This window comes from Apteryx mantelli, chromosome 1, assembly GCF_036417845.1.
Source record: "Apteryx mantelli isolate bAptMan1 chromosome 1, bAptMan1.hap1, whole genome shotgun sequence".
Classification (NCBI taxonomy): Eukaryota; Metazoa; Chordata; class Aves; order Apterygiformes; family Apterygidae; genus Apteryx; species Apteryx mantelli.
The window spans coordinates 123,225,855-123,250,086 of record NC_089978.1 but is presented as its reverse complement, the minus strand read 5'-3'; the positions used below and the strand labels follow the sequence as shown (position 1 = coordinate 123,250,086).

General features: G+C 39.2%; 1 protein-coding gene across 3 annotated transcripts in view; it reads left to right on the top strand.

The window, feature by feature from the left end:
• NECTIN3 (nectin cell adhesion molecule 3) overlaps positions 1-24,232 on the top strand; it is a 73,032-nt gene that overhangs the window by 9,092 nt on the left and 39,708 nt on the right. For 2 of the 3 annotated variants that reach the window (XM_067300674.1, XM_013950150.2), the window contains exon 2: positions 19,893-20,231. The exons of the other annotated variant lie outside the window; for it this stretch is intronic. In XM_067300674.1, coding sequence (XP_067156775.1) covers positions 19,893-20,231 — 339 coding nt within the window. The remainder of the gene's footprint in view (positions 1-19,892; positions 20,232-24,232) is intronic. 3 annotated transcript variants of the gene reach the window in all.

Here is a 24,232-nt window from a genome sequence, read left to right as displayed (position 1 = left end):
TAAAGGGAATCATCAGTTTCTCTTTTTCTATTAGTCAATGCTAGTATAATGTGACAGTTCTTAAACTTTTCCTCAGTATCTTCCTGGAGTTGGTTTGAAGAGACATGCTTTCCTTAAAAGCGACTGCTGTTTTAAATACTTATAGGGTGTTAGTGTTACCACTGTAATGCAGTAGCATATGCAGAATTTCAAAGTATTACAACAGCAATCTCTTGCCAAAAAAGGTGTTAACTGAAAGGTAAATAAAGGTTAGTCAAACAGATCTCTATAGAGATGGGTAGAGGAAACGGTTATCTTGATGAATTTAATAGTAAGAGTTGATTTCTGACCTGTTGTCCTCACTAGCCATTGGGTTAGAGGATTATAAATGCTTGGCTTAAGTTTCTCTTAATCCAGTTTCATGAGGGCATTCTCTGCTTCCTTTCTACTTGCAATAACACCCATGCAGCATCTGATTAAGCTGAATACTAGTTATTGCTGGGACAAGCGCACTTAAGAACATGCTACTAGGTGACAGGATGCTGAAAGTAGGGCTTCAAAAAGTTGAGCTTGTGTTCAAGCTGGGTAACTAGCTTTGCTAATTTCTTGTCAGTGTACATCACCTGGTAAAACAGTGGTCAGTTTAATCAAAGATGATAACTTAAATGTCATCAAATCCAGGGAACTTCTGCATAATAACGAATATTAATTGAGGCATCGTAACTTCTGGTTTGTACTAACTTAACCTGGGGTGTAAATTTTTCAAGCTCATTGTATGAGAATTGTTTCTATGATTCTCTTTATTTTCCTTACTTTTTCTTCTTCCCCTCTTGGCCCTTGCCACAATAAAAGTATACTTAGTTGACTCTGCTAAAGCTTGTAGTTAGAGGTTGGTGAAGCAAAGATGAAGAGGAGTTAGGCTTAATTCCATCTTTGAGCATATTTGCAATGTTGATAGTATTTGTATTATAAAAACTCACCGGTTGTCCCTTCTGCAGTGATGCTACTGCTGTGCTTTTAAACACTTGTATGCACTTGTAACTTCAAAAGCTAAATTTCCTTTAAATAGTAACAGTGGTGTTATGACTTGATTAAGATACTGAGACTTTTAAAAAGCATAATTGGCCCTATAGATCTAAAGAAATCAAACATGAGAATTTGGTTGTGAACATACTGTTAATCATTTTTTAACAGATTTAAATGTATTCTTGTTAAAAGTTCTAATATGTGTTTGGTAGCTGAGATGGCATTAAATAATTTACCTTTGGTAAGTGCAGCGTACCAGCAAGTGCAACATACCAATTTACTCAGGATATTCTACATGGGAAGAAGCTTACTAAGCTTCGATGCCCCTCTGTGTAGCTGTGTACTGGGAGTTTGTGGTATCAGGTAGTTCAAGCTTCTGCACGTAGGCTTGTCTAAGGCCACTCTTAAATTCACAGCTGTAAAAGAGTAAGACTTTGGACTACAAGTAGGTGTCACTGTTGATGGGTCAAAGTCTTCATGTAAACATTTAATAATTTAATAAATCACCTACTAACAAATCAGAGTATAGCTTGTAGAAGAAACTTTGTGCAAGGCTCTTGTAGGATCTTCTAAAGATTCTGCTGAGAATGCTCTGCTGCACAGAAAGAGGTAAGGTCTGTGGAACTCTATGGGACTGTTAGTGAGAGGTCATTCAGTGACAGATTTTGAGGGTGCTACTCTACAGCAGTGTTTCCCAAGCTAGGCCTCTTGATTCTTAGGTGTATTAATTCATGTGGCTGCAAATAAGGTGAAAACTAAGGTAGGGAGGAAAAGGAGTTATAGTGTCCTCACAATTTGAGAGGCTGCTCTGAAAAGAGGTCCTGTACTGATTGCTACGAATACCTAAGGCATGACTCTGGACAAAGGAAGAACAATGAGTGTTATTTACCATGACTTTAGTAAGGCTTTCAACAAGTACAAAGTCCAGCTGGAGGCCTGTTACTGGTGCCATTCCTCAGGGATCAGTACTAGGACAGTTTGTCTTTATTCCAACCTATTGTCCAGGTCAGTAAGGCACTTCTAGTAAGTTTGTGGATGATATCCACAAATGCTGGAGACTAGGGCTAATTGAGGGGGATGCCTGCAGGCTGGAGAAATGGCTGGCAGGAACCTCATGAAGTTCAATAAAAGCAAATGCCAGGTCCTTCTGGGATGGAATGACCCCATGCAGCAGAAAAGGTGTGGTGCCAACTTGTGTAAAGGACCTCCTAGAGAAAAGGGTCTAGGTGTCCTTGTGGATATTGATCAGCAGTATGCCTTTGTGGTGTAAAAGGTAAAGTGCGTACTGGGTGGTAGCAGCAAAAGTGTGGCCAGCAGGTTAAAGGAAGCAACTTTCTTCTGTTCAGAGTTTGAGACATCACCTGGAGAGCTGTGTCCTATTTTATGCTCTCAAGTATAAGGCAGATGCTGATGCCTCTGCAGTGGGCCACTAAGATAAGGAGGCTGGAGCGCATGACATATGAAGAGAGGCAGAGAACTGTGTTTGCTCATCCTTGAGAAACAAAAAGTCTAAGGGGAGGAGTTTAATGGCTGGCTACAACTGCTTAATGGGAGGTGATGGAGCCAGATCTCCTCAGACGTGTATAGGGAAAGGATGAGAGGCAACAGAAACAAGCTGCAACAAGGGAAATGCTAATAAAATATTAGCAATATGTTTTTTTCACAAGGAAAGAAGAATAAAGCACTGAAACAGGTTGTGGAATCTGTCCTTGGAGATATTCAGAACTTGACTGTGTTATGATCCTGAGCAACCTGATCTGACTTCAAAGTTGGCCCTGCTTTGAATTGGGGGTTGGATTGGATAACATTCAGAAGTCCGTTTCAACCTAAGTGAGTCTCGGTTTTGTGCATGGGTAGGCAGGAGCTAATACTATAGCTGCTAGCCCTGGAAGAAAATGTAGAAATCATATATGAGTCTTTTCTGTTGAGCTTAAAAATGTCTGAATAAAGCCTGAAACAAGATTTTTCCTATCAAGCAGTTTGATTGGATCCCATTGTTATCTTCTAATGTAAGTAATAACTTTTAGAGAATGTCTTTAAGAAAGATGTGCCTGCATTTCTTCTGTTAGTTCAGTAAGACCACTGTTTACAGCACATGGCTCGGAGCAATGCTGGCAGTGTGACAAATACTAAAAATATGGTTTGACAATAAATACAGCAGCTATTATACAGCCTTATGTGCTTTGCTATCACCTAGTTAGGTGCAGGTCTTGGGAAGAAGAGTAAGCTTTTCAGAATAATTTGCAGTGGAGGGTAGCCTTAAGAGCAAAAAGAAAGCAAGCAGTGTCAGAAATGCAATGGGTGGCTGGCATCCTCCTAACTTTGTAATATAACTTATAACTTTATCAGATCTTGTCATGGACAGCTGAGATTTAGACATTATATCTTATGATTTGCTGCTCCTTACAAAACTTGTCCATTTTGCATTTCATGGTACGGCTGCAGTTGTTGAGTATTGGCAGATAATCAAACTCTACAAATAAATGAACATGTGAAGTTTATGCTTTAGCAGTCAAAAACAAGCTCAGGAAGACAACACTTTATAAAAAGTACACCTTCCCTTCTCTTCCCTCAGATCTGTTATTCCTAGATTAGGTGCTATATGCTCTAGGAGAAATGTCTGAAAGTGGGCAAGACTGTATTTAAAAAAAAAAGGGGGGGGGTGACTTCCTGCTTAAGGGTGTAAGGACTTTTGTAGGGATTGAAGGTCTAGTCCCTTCATGTAGAAGGGCATTGTGCACTTGTGCTTCTGACCAGTTTTTTAATGGTTCTCTAATTCCAAGTTGGGAGGTGCGGTTGAGGGGGCAAGGAATGCTGAATGCTTAGGACTGTTGCTGTATGCTTAGCAGAGTTTCTGTTCATTTTCTAAAACTTGTTGTACATGCACAAAACTGGGTGCTTATTTTAAGAAATTCTGAATTTTTGTTTGTACAGAATTTTGTGCTAGCTTTTCCTCAGGCTTTCCCTAAGGATTGTTTACTTCCCTAACACCAAATGACGTGGGCTCTCTCTCCAAGTGTGCCATGCTCCTTTCTCCATTAAAAATCAGAGCTAAGTCCATCTTTGTTTCACACAAATTTTTGCCTTAATCTGCCTATAAAAAATAATATCTCATCAGCACCCTATTAAAGATGTCAATACAGCAGTATTTTTTTCTGTTGGTCTCATTCCCTCAAGTGTCTCAGCTATTTAAGTTCACTTGTGCTTATAATTTAATTCTTGGTCAAGCTTTATGGGAATTTCAAAGTCATTCAATATGATACACATTTAAATCTGTATCGCTGCCTGTCAGTAGTTAAATACTTACTACCAGAGCTGCTTTGCTTTTATGTGCTGCAAAACTGTTTTTCTAGTTGATATGTTTAACTATCTTGTATTTATACTTAATGAACTTACTTTCCTAAGACAAAGGAAAGCGATCTGTTTAGTCTTTACTTTGATTTTTATTGGCCATTACTGCCTGAACTGACCAGTTCAAACCTACCTTCCCTGCTTGGGTAGGTAAGATCAGTTAAAAATTAGAAGGTAAATGGCTTAGTACTAGAAAGCTTAATAACTTAACTGATCAGGTTTTATTAGACCTTCCATTAGAACATAAGAAAGTTAAATAGTAATTGTGAAATCCAGAAATTGATGGTTGTTTCTTGGAATCCACAGGATAAGGCAGACTTAAACTATTGGTAATGATTATTGGAGAAATGGATTCCTAGAGGTGCGGCACAGCTTGTGAAGAGCAGAAACTACATAAGCAGAAAAGCACTGAAACAGATGTAGAAACTTTAAGGTTTAACAGTGTATGACAAAATAATGACCTACTGCTGTAGGTCTATTAAAAGGCACCTGAACACAGAGAAATACACTAATTCTTGATTTAGACTTTTATTGCTTCTCATAGCCAAGTGAGTTGACTGTTACTCCAAGTGTACCATGCGGTGTAATAGTTAATATGTAGATTCTAGCTGACCACTGGAGCTTTCTTGTTGTAGTGTAAATAGTGGCAAATGCCTGAAGGATCAGGTACTGACACTTGATCACTAAGACTTCAGCAATTACAGCCCAGCCCCAATAATTTATTACCATGTTACTGGCTCTGAATTACCTGCTGTAGGATTCTCTTAATTGCCATCTGAAGTTATAACTTCATTTGAAGCTGGGGCTGAAACATTTACTGGTTTAAACTGAAGTGAGGAAGAAAAACACTTGTTCATTTTTGGATCTTTGAATGATATTCTAGTGGAGGAACTGTTTGTGTGAGAATGAAGACTAGTAGTATTCCCCAGGAGTTTCCTGTGGTCTTGGTATGGCACAACAGTGAGAAAAGATTGCAACTCTGAGATTAGCAACAGCTTGCTGTAGTGGACTATTCTTAACATCCAGCTGCTATAACATGCAAATTTTCATCCAGCACATTTTTTGCTTATCAGATATTACTGGAGAAAAAGGTAGCTATAGCTAGAGCATTTATGTCATAGCTGGGTTACTTTAAGTTCCAGTGGATAGCTTGTATGGTGGAGGTAGGGGGAAAAGACTGTTTGCATGCATACAAGTTATGTCCTAATTATATCGTAAGTGCATCCCTTAGAAGGGAGAGGAACTAATGGCAGGAAGACTTGGTTGTGACAATGCCGCAGTCAGCTATTGCTTACTGTAGCATGCAAGGTCAAATTTTCGTTTGCTAATTCCATGAGTCATTCCTTCACCAGTATCTGCTAGGCCTATCAGTATAGTGCTGACTTGACTGTCCTTCACAAAAACATTAACTCAGAGGTGTTGCGAAAGCTTTTTGGTTTAAAAAAGCTTATTATCTTAGGATTATTGGCTGCTGGCTGGGATTTGTACTGATGAGGGCATACCTGAAACTGTAGTCTTAGCACTTTTATTCATCAGATGGAAGAAGCTAAAATTGCTTAGTGGTTTCTTCACATGTTTGCACCTAGTTTTGTACTCATGTGAGTTAATGTATCTTAATAGCCTAGTGTTCTGTATAATGGACTTAGTGACCTCACAAAAGAGAAAAGGAGGGTGCTAGTTATCAGAGAGACTCTCCTGGGGCAGAGGAACAGCAGCACCCCTCTGCCAGTCTGACTTGATGTCTTGAGAGGACTCCTTTCTGGGCACTTGGTTTCAGGGTGTTGCAGAGAGACTGCTGAGTCCAGCCTTCTGACTACTACCCTTCACTGATATCCATGTGGTCACCAACAATTCTGCCAGGGGTGACCGTGAGTATTATCAAGAGTGACTAAAGAGTCCAGTGACCCAGGTTGTGGTCTCAGCAGTAATTCCAAGTGAAGGAGAGGCTCAGATAGAAGTGGATGCACCTACCAGGTCAATGCCTAGCAGCATAGCTGATGTTGCAGGCAAGGCTTTGACTTTTCTGACCACTGGACCCTCCTTGAGGAAGCAAGAGGGGGACAAATCCATCAAAGTCATGTGGGAGTTTCTCTTCCAACAGCCTTGCTAGCTTGTGGGAGGGCTTTAAACTAGGTTTGTTGACTGTGTCTTCAAATTGTCTCTATTTTGAAGATAAGTGAAGGTGTGAGAAGCAATGAAGTGTCTGGGGGGACATGATGGGGAAGAGACTATCACTCCTGCTGTGAAGGCAGCACAAGTGTGGTCCCATCCCTAGTGACTGTGCACAGATGCACCCAGTGTGGGAAACAAGCAGGAGGAATTGAAAGTCTGTGCACAGCTGCAGAGCTATGGCCTCATTTGGATTCCAGAGATGTGGTGGGTTAGCTTGCATGACTGGAGTACTGCAATTAGCTGGAGTCATGCTTTTCAAGAAAGGCAAGCTGGGAAGGTGAGAAGGAGGAGTTGCACTATATAGAAAAGCAGCTGAAGTGCATGAAGCCTTGCCATGCAGCAGGTGATAAGCTGGTTCAAAGATTTATGGGTAAGGTTAAGAGGACAGACCAAAGCAGTTGTTAAGGATCTGCTGCTGATGGCTTGATCAAAAAGGAAGTAGAAGCCTACTTTAGGCAGCTTGAAGAAGCCTCATGATCGCAGGCTGTGCTGCTCATGGGAGACTTCAAGCAGCCTGGCATCTGCTGAAAGAACAATAGGACTGGACACAAGTCATCTGGGAGACTTCTGGAGTGTACTGAAGACAATTTCTTGATGCAGGTGATCATGGGCTGACTAGGGGAGATGCTCTACTTACTGGATCTGTTATGCACAAACAAGGAAAACCTGGTTGAAGATGTGAAGGTTAAGGGCAGCCTTGGCTGCAGTGATTTTTGAGTCTGGAGCTTGAAATCATGAGCAAAAGACCAACAGAATCATAACACTGAACTTCAGGAGAGAATATTTCTCCTTATTCAGGGACCGGTTTGCCATGTTCTCATGGAAAACTGCCTTGGGCAAACAAGCTTAAGACAGCTGACTGATCTTTAAGGGAAACCTCTTCAGATTACAAGAAGGATCCACTGCAGTGTGTGGGAAGTGCAGCAGGCATGGCAGAAGGTCAGCATGGATGAACAGGGAACTCTTCACTGAGCTCAGATGCACAAAGGAAATTCACAGAAAGCTGAAGCGGGGGGGGGGGGGGGGGTGCTGTCCAGGATGAGTATAGGGATAGAGCTAGAGAAGCTGGGGCTCAGCTGCAACTGAAACTAGTAAGGGATATGAAGGAGAACAGAAGGGGCTTCTATAACTACATTGGCAGCAAAAGAAAATCTAAGGAAAATGTGCCCGCACTACTTGGTGAGGCAGGGACCTAGTGAGGAAGGACATGGAAAAAGCTGAGGTATGTAATGCTTTATTTATTTATTGTCTTGGTTTTCACTGGTAAGATCTGGCCTGCCTGTTCCCTGAGCCTACTAGCAAAGTCTGTGGGAATGTAACATTACTTACCATAGAGGAAGGTACAGAAGCTAATGGACATATGCAAGACCGTGGGCCCAAATAGGATGCGGCTGAGAGAGCTAGCTGATGTCACTATTGTCATCTTTGAAAGATCATGGTGGAAAAAGGCAAATGTCATTTCCTTTTCCAGTGATCCAGGGAGCTGCAGTCTGGTCCGTCTTACCTCAGTCCCTGGGAAGGTTATGGAGCAAATTCTCCAAGCCATTTCTAGTCACATGAAGGTCAGGAGGGTGGTTGGGAGTGGCCAGTGCAGATTTACCAAGGGCAAATCATGACTGATCTGATTGCCTCCTACAATGACATGAATGGCTCAGTGAACAAGAAGAGAACAGATGATGTTGCTTACTTGACTTTGGCAAGGCCTTTGACACTGACTCTCATAGCATCCTTGTAACAAAATTGAGATATGCATTGGTAAGGGGGGAATAAGGTGAATGGAAATTTTGACTGAATTGTCAGGCTCAAAGGGTGGTGGTAACTGTACAAAGTTCAACTGGTGGCTGATTACTAATGTTATTCCTCAGTAGTTGACGCTGAGGCCAATATTGTTTCATGTCTTCACTAATGACTAGGAAGATAGGGTAGAGTGTGGTCTCAAAGTTCATGGATGATACCAAACTAGGTGAGCAGCTGATACACTAGAGGGTGGGGTTGCTATTCCAACCTCAACAGGTTGGAAAAATGATCTGGCAGGAACTTCATGGAGTTCAACAATGGAAAGTGTCAAGTCTTACATTTGGACTGGAATAGCCCTATGCAACAGCACAGGTTGAGGTCCAACTGGCTGGAAGGCAGCTTGGCAGGCAAAGATCTGGTGAATAACAAATTGAGCATGGGTTAGCTGTATGCCTTTGCAGGGTTGTGTTAGCAAGAGTGCAGCCAGCTGGTTGAGGGAAGTGCTCCTTTTCCTCTGTTTGGCACTGGTGAGACCACCCCTGGAGTGCTGTGTCTAGTTTGGGGCTCCCCAGTACAAGGGAGACCTGCTGTGCTGGAGCAAGCCCAGCTGCAGGCCATCCCAACTGGTTGGGGATTAGAGTCCAGGGTGTGGGAGGAGAGGCTGTGAGAGCTGGACTCCTTCAGCCAGAAGGAGGGAAGGCTGAGGGGAGCCCCTGTTGCTGCCTGCAGCTGCCTCTTGGATGGGTGTAGAAAAGATGGAGCTAGACTGTTTCCAGAGGTGTGGGACAAGCACAAGCTGGAATGTGGGAAATTTTGACTCAATGCAAGGGGAAAAATAATTCCTTCCCTGAGGGAGGTTGGGCACTGGAACAGGTGCCAAGAGAGGTTGAGGAACCTCATTGGTGACAGGTGGTCAAAACTTGACTGGATGAGGCCCTGAGCAGCCTGGTCTAACTGGACCTACTTTGAGCAGGACTAGGTAACTTCTAGAGGTCTCATGCAATGTATGTCATTTCATTATTCTGTAAATTAATATTAGAGCTTATTTGCCCTTACTAATTGCAAGTGCATTGTGAAGAAACCCTTACCTAGGACTTCACTTGTTTGAGGTAACTGGTAGCTATATTGGCTGGAGCTGATGAATACAGTTTTTAGCTGCCTCTAGAGATGATGTATTATTGAACACTTTGGAGATGTCACAGGCTTTCTGTGAATGTGTTTTCTCTGATGGCCAGTACAGATAAATAGCAAATTCTGTGACCTGAGTATTTTGAATGCCTGGGTCCAATGGATTAAGTCCACAACAGGTGAAGATTCTCTTGCTGCTAACAATTTGTACCCTGGGATAGGCTAGGCAGCAATCTTCTGGAATAGTCTAGCAAGCTACATGTTACAGGTATCCTTGCAATTAGTACAACAGTGTACATACCTGTCACTGTGCAGCAAAACAGTAGCTTCCTAGATGGTAATGAAAAGCAGTGATAAAGTATAAGATTCTTATGTCATTATTTGCTTTGTATTGCATTTTTGGTTTCTGATTGTAGTTGCCATCTTGTATTTCTGTTAGTTCATGTAATGGTAACTTCATTACATGATAGTGCTGAAATAACAGACATATAACTTGGGAGAAAAGTTGAGTGTGGGACTTAGTGCATCTACTGGAGAATCAATCTAAGCTCTTGCAAGTTTGTGGCTAGGTAGAAGAGACTGCTGCCCTGTCATTGATAACTCACAGATTTCGAGATGAAGCAGGAGTGATGGGCAGTACTGCTCCAGACTGATGTGATATTTAGTGTGCTGTCCTGTTCCCCTACCCCAATTCCTGTATCCTTCAAAAGAGGGGGGGGGGGGGACTCAAACAAAAAATGGAAACCTGCAACATCTAATGCCAGCAGGTATTGTGATAGCATTAAATCCCTTTTCCAGTAAGGGTGAGGCTTGGAGTCTGTGGAAGGAAGTGTGGGAGGGTATATATCTGACCAAACCTTTGGTTAGCAGTCATTTGTGGTCTTGTTAGGGTGTCTCTCTAGAGGGTCTTTGTATGGTGGAAGCTATAGTTCTAGATGGTGCTGGAGGGTAGTAGGATCTTGTCCATTCCATTTTCTAGAGTATGAGATGTCCTAATTTAACATAACTCCTTGCTGCTCATACGAAGTTGGAATAAGGGTGAATTGCACAGAATTATGGAGGGTCTTATGCGACTGAGTAATTGAGTAATGAAACAAGCTGATTAATTTTAGTACAGATAAGTGATGCACCTAAAGCCTCCATTGTGGAGGAGAGGAATAATCTTAAATTCATATATATTATGGCCTCTGAGCTCACTTTTTGTAACTTGGAAACAAGACCTTGGGTCTTTGGTCAGTTCTGTGAACTGGTGTTTTCTGTTACCTTTTTTAAAAACAGAATGTGGGATCCAAGTCAAGTCTTGGAGTTCTTGAGAAAACAGAACATGCTGTGTCACTATGTAAATAGGTTGTTTGTCCATTTAAATATTCTATGCAGTTTTGGTTCCCTGATATTAAATAAAAATAAAAAAAGCAAGAAAAACCCTTAGGATTGGAGTAGGTTTGGAGGAGGGCAACAAGGATAAAAGGTATGAAAAGAGGCTTTTTTTGTAAGAAATAATGAGTAGGCTAAGACTTCTCAGTTCAGAAAAGAGATGGTTCTTTGGGGGAGGAGAGGGAGGGATATGCTGGGATCTACAAAATCATGAGTGATGTCAACAGTGTGCTAGCAGGAGGCAGGTTACAAACAGATAAGGTGTTTTTAAAACTGACAGTAAGACCTCTGGCACTCCTTGTCAGAGGATGGTGTGGATGCAGAAAGCTTATGATATCAACAGGAGACGGGCGAGTACTTCAAAATCAACTGAGAATTAAACTCAAAGATCACATCAGGCTTGGCAATTCCTGAGCTGAAAGTATTAGGAGGAAATACTTGCCCTGTTTTCTCTCCTGCTCCTCGCCCCGTTGTTACTGAGATGTCTGCATATGACTTACTCTTGGTATTTTTCTTTTTTCTTGGTGAGAGCACAAGTGTTGTTTCTCTACCATGACAAGCTGTGCTGTTGGGTTTCCAGGTGGTGGGAGATTACAGGGGTCAACAGACCTGGAGTGCAGACCACACTTTGACATTGAATTTTGTAGTCATATTGCAAGCTTTGGATACTCTTTTCACCCTTACAGACAATTGTGTAGGTAATCACTCTCATGTCAGATGTGCTTTTGACTTTAGTGCTGCTCTTACCTGTAAGCCTTGCCTCAGTTGGACTGTCCTTCATTGGCGCAGCGTGGCTGAGCATCTTGCATTCAGTTCTGAATGTGGGAGAATATGGTGGAGAATACAGAATACACCCATAATGTGGATGATTGCATAGCAGCCTGAGCAGCTATGCCTATCTCTGAAGTTTGGAGTCTAGCCGTAAGCTGTGTTGTCTCTCCTGTTTTGCACCCTAAGAGAAAAGCAGAGGACGTTTGCTAGAGGTCTTGCATGAAGGCAGCTGCACATACTAGACTAGCTAGTGTATTGTTTTGAAGCAGTTCTTCTGCCATAACATAATCTCTTTTGAGCTTAATGTCATCTCTTTTGAACTTAATGAATAATGGTGCCAGTGATGGAATTTGTGGACTTAGCTCTGAAGAGCCATATTGGAACTGAAGCCTTTTAAAAATGAATTGCTCTCTAGTGACTTTTTTTGATAATATACGTATTTGTCTCTCCATGTTAATCATTAAATCTGTTACATAAGGCACTTGGTAGTAGGTGATGGGGCTGACTTAAATGGAAATGAAGCTTTATGTACTTTGGTTATAGAAGGGGAAAAGCTTAAGTGCTAGCTGACTAAAACTAAGTGATGTGGTGTCACCCCAGATTTCCTGAATGAAATTACTACCATAATCTTGAATTTATGACTCTGCAAATAAAAATGAAGAAATTGAGCTTTTAAAATTACTAAGCAAGGAATTCTAAATTTGCTTCTAAACTTAAGGTTATAACTTAACTTTTTAATGAACATGTTTGGAATGAGTTACTTTTTTCAGAGTTGAAGGCTGTTAATTCTCCAAGTCTCATTTGTAGTTGAGGAAGAGAAAACTGGTCTCTAAAGAGTGATTCGAGTACATCAGAATCACTCAGTTATGGACAAACTGGTGCCAACAGACTTTATGTGGTCTCAGCTCTAGAGCCTTGAAGAATTTAAAGCTTTAAAAATACATGACAAAAGCTCAATATCTACTTGTGGATCAGAATACAAGAAATAAGTAGTAGAGAAGGCTACCTGCTCTGAGCTGGCTTGTCCCTCTGTAAAGGAAAACCTTTACTGAAAAGACTAACTTGAGAAGAGATAAATAAAAGCGGCAAATGTTGGAAAACATTTGGTGACTAAACAGCTATCTAATTGAATAGGTTGAATGTAACATTCAAGTTAAATGTCAAACGCAGTAGACTTGAGGGTGAAAAAAGTAACTGAAAATACTTTATCTTCACAAGTAAATATGTGCCACCTGAAAACACTAGTGCTCTTGAACACAGAATTTAGCTTTTGTAATTAATAAGTATATTTTTGAATTGCTACTAGCTGTGCATTAAAAATTGAGTGGCTAGATGTCTTTTGAGTTCATTTCTTTTTTGTTTCTGGTATTTTCTTCACCTGTAACTGTGTTAGTTCCTTGATTTGCAAAGCAAGTTATGATAATCTTGAAACACAGGTGGGGAAAAAAGTATAGCAGCTAGTCACTAGTTAGAGGATTGGGAAAAGAAAAAACTTCTAAGGGCGATGTTTTCTAAAACCCTCTCAGACTTCCTGAGGTCCAGGAAACTAGTGGTCATGAGAACAAGCATTGTAAATGTGGAATGGATTGATGGACTAAGCTCCTGAGAGCAGAGTGCAAAACTGAATCCTTCAACATGTGTGTCATATCAGTTGACAAGAATTTGAAAGATGACCAGGTTATTACTTAAAGTTATTGGTAATCTCATAGGAATTAGACTAGTAAGGTCCTTGAACACAGATCATGCCTCTGTTCCAATGCAGGATCAGCTTAAGTTAGTTTGATAGCTGAACACTTAACCGGTTTTGAAGGTGGTGAATGTTTACCAATTTGGCCAGGCTGTTTGATTGTTTGACTTCCTGTAGCATCAAAAACTTTTTTACTTTCATGTTTTGTCAGTGCTTCAGTTTATTTCTTGTCCTGTCCTTCAGATATACTCACTAATCCTTCTGTCTTTGCATCAGTGTCAGTACTGCAGAACCTTTATTGGGGTCCCCTTCTTTTGAGAACAAAGGTCAGTTCTTCCAGTCCTCCCATGTAGGTCATGTTTTCTAGGCCTTTGAACAAGCTTTTTACTTTCAGACTGTCTAGATGACTGATAACGGAAGTATGATGTTCAAGCTGAAAAACTTCAGATGGAGCCTTGCCAGTGCTGGCTAGAGTAGAAAGTTTACTTCTATATTTGCACAATCTAGAGTGGCATTTTCAATTCTTCAAAACATAATAATCATGTACAGACTTGCTGTAATTTTCAGAACTTTCTGCTGGTTCTCTAACCAGTTCCTTAGCATCCTGTAACTGTAACTTACATTTGTTCCTGCTCACTACTATTCTAATTTGGACCCATTTAGAACATGAAGCTTTCCTCTCTGTTTTTCAGGGTTTCCACTGGCTGACTTTGTTATGTGTAATTTTACTTGGGATTTTTTCTGTCTCTAATGTGCTTAGCTGGCAGTCCCACAGATACAGAACAGAAGCACAGAGTCCTTTTGACCTGTCACTGTATCTCTTAGATAATTTTAGTTGTATGTTTAAACTGGATGCCACATAAGAGGACTTTAGCTTTTTTCTCCAGGTCAGTTTGTCAGGACTATGACTCTTCTGTGTTTCAAGTGATTTTGAAGTTCTCTTTAAAGGGGGTGGGAGGCTTGGTTAAACTGAGGCTGGAATGTTCATTGCAGAAGAACTTCCAGCTGTCCTCTAGCTTGCCTCACTTATTAGTTCAACATGTCTTGTAAACATCTGAATGCTTAGTATCAGTGTAAACATGAGTGTCTTGATTTCCTGTGTATTAACATGCACAGAAGATTACAATGCAACATCATGTAAAACAGGCAATGATGCTAACATGGTTTAAGTAGAAATTCCAGAAGAAGTTTTAAAGTTACTGATGCTTTGTCGATGTTCTTGGTGAGCAGCTGGATTTAAAGCTTGAACTTTATAAATTTGGTTGTGTCCTTGACAACTCAGTTTAAATCATGACTTTTAGCTTTCCTCTAGTGTCTTAGGTTGTAATTTTTTTTTGATGTTTGATAGTAAAGGTCTGTAGAGCATGCTGGGAAGCAGAGTCTGCAGGGACACTGTTTCTACTGAATGTGGAGGTAGCGAGACTAGAACAGAAGCTCAAGTTAGTGTGAAGAAAAGAGCAAGTCCCATGTGAAATAGATCCACATAATGTGGATATTGCTTTACAGCCATACCTGACTTTAAGTACAGAGCTGTGGAATTTTTTTTTAAGCATATCTATATGAGTTGGGTTCAAGCTATGTTAGTGTAACACTCAGAATTTACCACATTTTCTTTGACTTCCCCTTGCATTGGAGTAAAATACCTCTTTCTTAAGCTGTTTCCTTGCTTTTCTGTGATGAAAATGTCAGAAATCTTGTTGATAACCAAACAATGTTTATTATGGCCCCGCAGAGGTTTGTATACCTTATATTAACCCATTTGTATTGGGATGGAAGTATTTTGTTCAGTACTGTGTTATCTGGCTGTCTGGCAAGTAATATAGTTGCTGATCTTTTCCTGGTGTACCAGTATTTTTTAATATCTAAATGTTGATGCAGCAGTTAAAGGAATATAATGGACTGTCCTTTCCATTAGTTATGGGTTTTGAGAAAGTTGTCTAACACCAGCCTCCGGGTAGATGGCATGGTGTGTTGTCAACACTACCCTTAAGACAAGAAGGCAGAGGTTCAGAGGATGCTTTGCAGAATTTGCAAGTACTATGATACCACTTGACTGAAAAGCGATCTGTCTTGAGCTTGATGTTTTGAATAAATCCCCTGCTTCTTTATACTGCAGCATTTAATTTTTGATTAAGACAGTTCTGAAATAAGAGGCTGAACTTCTGCAATCTCAAACTCAACCAATTCTTGTAGCTAGTGTCTTCAATTTGTAGGTCACATGAAATCTTTTACCTTTGTGCAATTTTTACAGCTTTGCGCTAGAGCAGTGGTGTTCCTCTAATCTCATGCATAATCATAGCTTGTGACTCTCTTGCTTTCTAGTCTCAGATCCAACATTTAAAACCTAACAAAGCTATTCAAATGGTCTTGGTGTTTATCATCTTGCAATACTTGCTCAATAAAAGGTCAGTTCAAAACAGCAGTCATTTCAGTGCGTCTTTCTTGTAGGCTTCAGACAGTATCTGCTTTGTTCATATAGTACTAATTACTAGATATGTTCCTCAAATTCTGTGAAACTCTTAATGTTAATCATTAGTTTTCAGATCACTTGTTTGTATGAACCTTAGTTGTAAGGGAAAGGAGCCTGTTGGATTCTCTGATGTTCAGTATTCTAAGCAGTCAAAACATGAAGTGTTTCCAAAGCGAACTTAAAACATTGTTACTTGATTGTAAGATGTGTGTTTGCAACTTAAATGAGAATGAGCCTCTGCAGCCACATTAAAATATTCTGTTGTCTGAAAATGTGCACAGATGTATGCAAAAAGTTTTGCTGTTATATTGCACTTGAGTATTGTATTGTAAAGAACCTGCAAAAAGGTCAAGTGTCTTGTATATGAAATCTCTAGTTGGAATCCTATCCATAGACATTCGAAGCTTGACTGGAAAAGGTCCTGAGTGTCCTGAATAACTTGTAAAAATTGGCCCTGCTTTGACCACTGTTGGACCAGATGATTTTTCAGAGGTCCTGTCCAACCTAAACTATTCTATGAAGAAAAGCCTGTCTCCCCTGATTCCGTGAAACAGGTATCTTGACCTTCTGAAGTTCAGTAAATTATATGCTGTGGGGTGTTTCAGGAGATGGATTCATGGGCTTAAACCTCAAACTTGTGAAAAGTTGTAATTATGTGAAGAATTGGTAGCCTTGTAAATAAGGTACATAGCAGTTGATGTATAATGAAAATTAACTCTCCAGTATCTAATTTCCATTTTTGGAAAAGCATCTGGTGTGAGTATGCAGTGTAAACAGAACCTATTCAGTCATAAAACTTACTGGTTACTGTTCAAAGCAAGCTTTTTCACAGGAACTTTAGGAATAGTAGTGTGTGTTTCCAATGATATTAGTGATGTAGTTATTAAAGGAAGCTTTAATATAGTGTGTGTCTGTCTGACAGACAGACTGACTTTATGTGGATAAGATGGCCAGTTCTGAGTTAGAGGTTGAAAGATGAGGCAGCCAGAAGACTTCTGAGTGGTGAGGAAAATCTGTTTAGTAAATGGATGGAATATCAGGCCATGATTGTTTGGTTTTGTAGAGCTTGGTGGCTTTTATTGGCAAAGTCTCTGTAAGATTCCACATACTTAAGAGTTGAGATGTGTACAAGTATTTAAAGCTGCTGATTTTCTCCTTTTTATGAGATGTCATAGAAACTGTCAAGTTTGATTCTATTTCTTGGTCTAAGCCTGCAGTTGGAGTTGACTCATAGCTTCTTTTAATCACAACTTCTTTAGAACACAGCTTTTAATAATTTTTAGAAATTTCTTCTTGTTGACAGCTGGGTCTTTTGGGGCCAATTTTTCTACATATGTATCAGTTCCTCAATGTTTAAGAACTTTCTTGAGGATAAAGTGGCTTAAGAAAAAGAAAGAAAAACAAACCTACAGCTACCCATTTTACCTGACTCTTAACAAGCCTTGCCTTATAGTGTAGGGAGGCTCTTCAGAGTCCGTCTTAAACTCAGCCAATCTCATACATCTACTTTACACACCCCCAAAAATCTACTGTGTGGATGACTCTAATAATCCTGTAGTAGCAGTAATAATGTTGTACTTTCTTTGCTCCTCCCCCATATTCATTGTTAGATATGAAATTTCAAGTTAAGTAATTAGTATAGATGAGTGGATTTGATCTTGTCCTTGGAGTCTTTTCATGTTTATCTTGTCTTCCAACATGCTTTTGATTTGGTCGAATAATCTGTTGGCTCTATTTCTGTTACTGGAAAAGCTGAATGAAGAGTAAGACACAACTGGTTAATGTTATATAGCTGCAGGTAAGCTTGAGGTTTGTTCAGTCAAGTCTGTAATCTTGAAACTAGCAGCAACAAAAAGTTAGACTGACAATATTGATGCAATTCATATAAGAAGTAACACAATGTTCTCATGGCATAAATGAGCTGCTGGAAGTGTTCCTTGGTGAAAAATGTTTTATTTTTACATCTCCAGAAAGCAATAGTTGTGAGTTGATTGAATATTGAACTTATAAAGGTCCTTTGATCATCTTGGTGTAGCTAAAGCATCTAATTATTAGAAGTAGCCCAGTAAAAAACTAATTTAAAAGGAAACAAAACATTTTAAGTATATGCTACTAACTAGAATGACTTTTTTGTTCAGTTTGATACCTTTCCAGAAGTATAAGAAGCTTTTAGCTAAGTTTGTTTATAGTGTTTTTCTGTCCTAATAAACTTTTTGTAGTTAAAAAGTACAGCTGATCATTTTGTGAACACTCGGGACAAGCTAGTCTTAAATATTGTAAATTGCCTATTTTTGAACAAGAAAAAGTGTGTTTTTTTCTTTTCTGAATACCACAGAAATGTAACTTGTAAGCCTTTTGAGTTTAGAAGGTAGGAAGTGTTAGTTAAATTACCTCTAAGGAATACATCTCCGTATGCTTACATGTAGCAGTGGGAGATAGATGCAAAATTTGGACAGAATTCCACCTGTTTAAGTGTTTAGATAGTGGTCCTCTGTCCAGGGTCTCTCTCAACAGTATGGATCAGTTGAAGAGGCATGAAAAGACGACAGGAAATGCTCTTTCTTCACTCATGGATTGCTAATATTAGACTTTCTTTATCTGAAACTTAAACTCATTCTGGTTTGAGTTTCATGGTTGTTTTGCCCCTCACCAAACACTTCTAATGACTTGGCATTTCAATAATCTAGAGATAAGGTTTTGGCTTACAGTTTGATTTATTTGTGCAACTCATTGTTTTCATACTGTTGACATTAGTCAGGAGTTTAATACTGAAGAAATCTATAGTTGGATCTCTAAATCACTTGCTTAGATGACTCCATTGACTTAGTTATCGTTTGAACACTGAAAAATCAATGGATGGGAAATAGAAAGCTTTTGACAATGAACCCTTTTATAAAAGGATGTACAAATTCTTTTTTTCTTGAATGCATAATTTCTCTTTTGTTGAAACTTTAAAAAGGTGGTTAATGAATTGAATAACTTCATGCATGTGAGTTGGGCAACAAAAATTTAGTCTCAGATCTAGCTCCTTGGTTTAACTTATTAGGTAACAGCTTGAATACTGGCTGAACAACTAAAAAGAAAATCAGAGAAGATAAAACAGCTTCTCTAAAACTGAAAACTTAAGCACAGTAAAAATAAATGCAGTATGGTCTAAGACCATGATTCCTCTTCATCATGTTAATTTACACTACTCCAAGAAAATGGATGTTTGAAGTTGCTGGAGCATCTGTTTTGGCCAAAACAAGAGAGGGATACTTGTGGTTTAATGAACTTTGTGTGGGAACAAAACTGCTTTCTCTGGTGGATTCCTTTTCTTGAAGGGAGCTGGTCTGAAATGCTGAGCTCGGAATGTAGTTGCTACTAAGGAAAGTATCTTAGGTCTACAACAGAATTATGTTAAATCTTAAGCAAACAATGACCATATCTAATCTTGCTTTTTACTGTGTTAATACAGAAGGAAGGACTAGGGTGAAGATGTTGCACTATAGTGTAGCAGAAAGATTGCATATGTATGATGGTACACTACTTTCCTGGATATGAGACTACTAAAACTAAAACTGAATTATTAGATTGACTGTCACTGTTAAGATGGAGTAGTGTGGGGGCTGCTTTTTTAAATTATAATCACTGGTATGGTATGTGGTAGAAGTTTGACTTATGCATGTCTCATTAAAAGTCTTTTATTAGGAGTCTTATCTCTTGGAAATAGAAGAAACTGCAGTAATCTAGCTTAAATTTTTACTTGATGCCCTACATCTGTAGTTTGACTGCAGTTGTCCCATGTCTGATTACTTTTTTCCCCCTCTAGTAAATATGAATGTACACAATGCTGATATCTATCTAGTTACCTTTTCCAAAAAATTTATGCAGCAGTTACACAATTGTCAGGTCATTTTGGTAGAATGTTGCATCGTAATGACAGTGTTCTTTGAAGAATGGTTGATCTACACCTAGCTCAGTGGATCCAGATGCAAGTTCAGACCTCTAGGTGTAATTTTATGTTGCTGCTCAGAGCATACCTTTAAGGTCGATATATTTCCACACTGCTGTGAATCACATGAAGAATATGGTTCTTCAGAGGGAAGTAGGAATTCTCATTGGAAAAACGTAAGCTAATTGCTGAAGAAGGCTTAATGTGAAGACTTAAGAGGCATAACATTCTTGTGTACCAACTAATGATTGCTTTGTTTTTAGGTGTTTTAGCTGGACCAATTGTTGATCCACATGTGACGGCAGTTTGGGGGAAGAAAGTTGCACTGAAATGCATAATTGATGTAAATGAAACAATTACACAAGTTTCTTGGGAGAAGATGCATGGTAAAAGTTCACGGACTATTGCTGTTCATCATCCTGAATATGGAATTTCTATTCAAGGAGAATACCAAGGAAGAGTGTCATTTAAAAATTACTCGCTTACTGATGCAACAATCGTCTTAAAAAATGTAAGCTTTTCTGATGCAGGAGAATATATTTGCAAGGCAGTTACATTCCCCCTTGGAAATGCACAGTCATCAACAATTGTAACAGTATTAGGTAAGTCAACTTCTTTATAAAAAGAAATTAGATGACTAGCACAAACTTCTTAGTGAAATTCTGCAAATTTATTAATACATTGTATTTTACTCTTTAACCCAATGACAATGCGAAGATGTATTCACCAGTCTTTCTTAACAGCCTTCTTGATGTTCTTACTTCAGTGAGGGGACTTGTTTAGGGTCTTGCTTCTTTAGAACTTGCTTCTTGATTATCCTGACTTAAAAGACCATTTTAGGCATCGTGCTAGTCTAAACATTTTGGACAGTGCTTTAGAATTTGGACCTGGCAGTGCTGATGCTAGACCCCTGTGTGTGTGCTGAGAAGCTGCTAAAGATATTGTTAGTCACCACCTTGTTTAAGTTTCCTGATAACTATGCTGTTAATACAACTTATTTTAACTGCTTGGGGCTGGTAAATTGCTGTCTGCACAGTGTGAATGTAAAATAAAGCTATTCAGCCTACTAGTGGGAATTGTGAGAAGAAAAAGGGGAAATTTAAGCCCTATGTTGGTTGTGAATAGTCAAAATTATGAAGTGTATATAAAATTAAATTTCTCATTTCAAGGTATGCAGAACCCTAAACTAATTGTCTTGCTTTGTTATGGTGAAATGCTGTTGTAAAGGACTTCTACTGAGTCACAGGTAGACTTAGTTGGTAGTGCAGTATGAAGTAAAATGTTTACTTTATCTTGAAATTTCAAAACCTGTTGACTTGTCCTTTCTTTATTGTAATAATAATTATAGCTCAATATAATTAAGTTACTTCTGTATCTGCTACGAGTGATCAAGTGGCATTTTATTCATCTGAGGTGGCCCTTGGTCACTCTATTTTTGTAAATAAATGCGTTTTTTTACGTTCTTGGTCTTTGCTCTCTCCCCTTTCCTGGATAGTAGAATACCATATAAGTTTAATCAGATGGCTGCAGCATACTGTGTAAACTGGATTTCACCACAAGGTGGGCAAAATAAACACATCAAAGCAAGTGACTCAATCCAATTTGAAACAAGTAACTTGATCAAAGAAGTTCCATGTGATACATAGCATGCAACCTTATGACCCTTCCTTTTCCACCTCTCTTCCACCTATGTCGCAAGTGGTGTTATGTCTGTGGCTACTATAGCAATCTCTTGAATTCAGGTTTCAGCTGTTGTGATTTATTGAGATTAACATAAAATGGGAGGCTTGGTCTTACTGCTTTCCCTCATCTCTTCCAGTAAGTGGCTGTTACTAGGAAATTTTTTAGATCTTACTAGTAGTTGCATCTGTCATACTCTTCAGATTTTAGATTTATGAAGAATCTGAGGAGGCCACACAACTTGAGAAAGAAATGTATGGCCTGTGTTTATTCTGTCACGTTGGAAAATGTAGAGGGGCTACAACTTGCTTGGTAACTTGTATATGATCAAAAACTGCAGTTGGAATGGGTAGAGAAGTATTTATTGGGCATACACTGGTTTTTATCATAGCTTTTTTGTAGCTGATGATGGATGTCGGTGAGTTGGTATCAACCTCTGAATTGCAAAACCTAACTAATACTTGCAAATGTGTACCCTCTCACCCCCCAAAACCAAATTAGTAACAAACTTACATATTTGAGAGGAATACCTCTGCAATTCTGGAGGTGGGATGAGGAGAGGGGAGAGAGGTGTAGTTCAAACTTCTCTTTTTACAAGTCCTTCATCTTAATTATTCTGTTCCTCTGGCTTGTTTTCTAAGTGTTGTTTGCTTTTTCCTCCTAGTTAGCAGTTGCTTGACTTGCATAAAGAACTGGGTAAGCCTCTGTCAACTTGCCTGCTTTCTGTGGCCTCAGAGCACTTTCTCAAAAGTCCTGCTATACTGACATCTATACTTAAGCAGAAAAAATAATGGGGAAGTTAGCTTTTCAGAGTAGGTATATGACTGAATAATTTGAGTTTTACAGGCCTGAGCTCAGCAAACCACAAGCTCAGCTCAATCTTAAGGCATAGAGTATTTCCTTTCAAAATTTAAAACTTGATGTAACTTCAAATCAGCTTTATTCTGACTGCATTCTCCTACTGTACTGAATATCTCCTGTAAGTGAGGAGAGAGAAATTCCTGTCCTGGAGCTGAAACTGATTGTTTCCAGTCCAAGCAGCACTGCATTTCTCCCCAGTCCCTGTCCATTACTATTCAGCAAGGAAGTAGTTTCCTTTCCATCTGTAGTAGGCATACTTAACTTCATCTTGTAGGTGCTTGCACGTTGTAAGGCAGAGACACTGAAGACAAACATGAAGGAGAATGCAACTGCAGGATAAAATACTTCATCTGATGCAGCACATTAATTGCTTGAAGCCCTATTTAGAACATCTATCTTATGCTATTTAAGCTTAATAGACCTACCACATTTAGTGACTGTCCTTACTCCCAGTTTGCTTGATTTGCTGCTTCATGATATTGTAAGGAAATTCACTGTAGAAGAGGATAAATCATGTAAAAACTGAAAATGCTTTTAGAGACAAACTGGTGTATTGACTTTGTCAAAAACTGTGGTTCTTCAAGCTTCTCTTATTAATCTAGGGGAAAAAGAATGTGAAGACTTGTATGCCAAGCTTCTCACTTGGTGTTCTTTTGCTTTCTGAAGACAATGACCTAAACCAGCCAAAATGGTGTTTGAAGGCAGAAGAAATGGTGTATGGTGGGGTAACTTGCAGAGATAATATACACTGCATAATTACCCTGTCAAATGTTCTTTCTAAGTAAACGTGGTTCAATTTGACTGCTACTCTCTTAACAAGCTAGCTGTGTTAGCGTGCATATTGATAAAGTAGATCTTGTTCCTGTGCATGCTAGCATTTCTGGGATCTAGTCAGGCTGACAGACCTACACTTACCTTTGTCAACCTTATCTGTATAGCTTATTTTCTTTACAGGCTAAATCCTGCTTGATATTGGTAAGAGCTAATATAGGAATTCTTACAGTAAGAAATTAAGGGAAGATGCGTGTCAGACAGTATGGAAAATGGATTCTATCAGGCAATTTTGATGAAGTAGTTGCTTGAAAAGTACTGGTTGAGGAAACGTACACATGCTTCTGAAGTACTGTGCAATACCCCGGGCAAAAAAAAAGTATCAGGTAGACAGCATGTACCATTATGAGTTAAATTAGTGAACTGACTGGTGTAGGGGGGAAAAAGTCAATAATAAAGGATTAATTTAGTGGATTGGATAAGTTTTATTGCACAGAAATCTAAGGTCATGGTTTTGAGGGGGAGAGACAAACTAAAAAGTAGAAATTCTGTTTTGGCAAAGTTATTCAAGGATATGTCAGTTATGAGTAAGAAAGGGCTGACAAGTCCCAGTGTCATGCTGTGGTGGGGGAACTAGTGAATTTAATGGTAAATAGAAATAACACTGTTTATGTTGTAATCATGCCAATTTCATCCAGACTTCCTGTGCACAGTGGTAGAAGAAAATCTGAAAAAAGAACAGAAGCAGTTGGAAAGGGTTTATGAAATTCTTGACACTGGAAATAGAAGAAGCTTTTTGAGACCTAGGAACTTAACAAAATTGGATTTGAGACTCTTTCTTTTCTGGATAGTTTATTATGTTGTCCTTCTGTAAAGAAATGTAAGGACTTGGACAACAAGAGATCTCTGACAGTCCTTGTAAACATAACGTAAAGTGGGAGTAAATAAGCTTATATTAGGTAGTGAAATAGTGGTCATGAATCAGTAAATGAGATAGCATGGATGTGTAAGTTAGACTTTCCCAAAGCAGTTAGCTACAAGTTCAGCTCTCATACTTCAACCACCACTTCTTCATATAACTTGAAGGTAATTAATGCTATGAAGTTGCTTCAGGCTTGCATGACTATCCTTCTCCTAAGGTGTGCAAACAAGATGTCCCATGTGCACCGACCTTTTGATAGCCTATACCCCTTCATATCTACTGCATTAATTATTTAAAACAAAAAGTTGCCACTGCCCTTTAACTCTTGCATTGTGGAAGCAAGTCCCTTCTGCTTTTGCATCTTTGTAG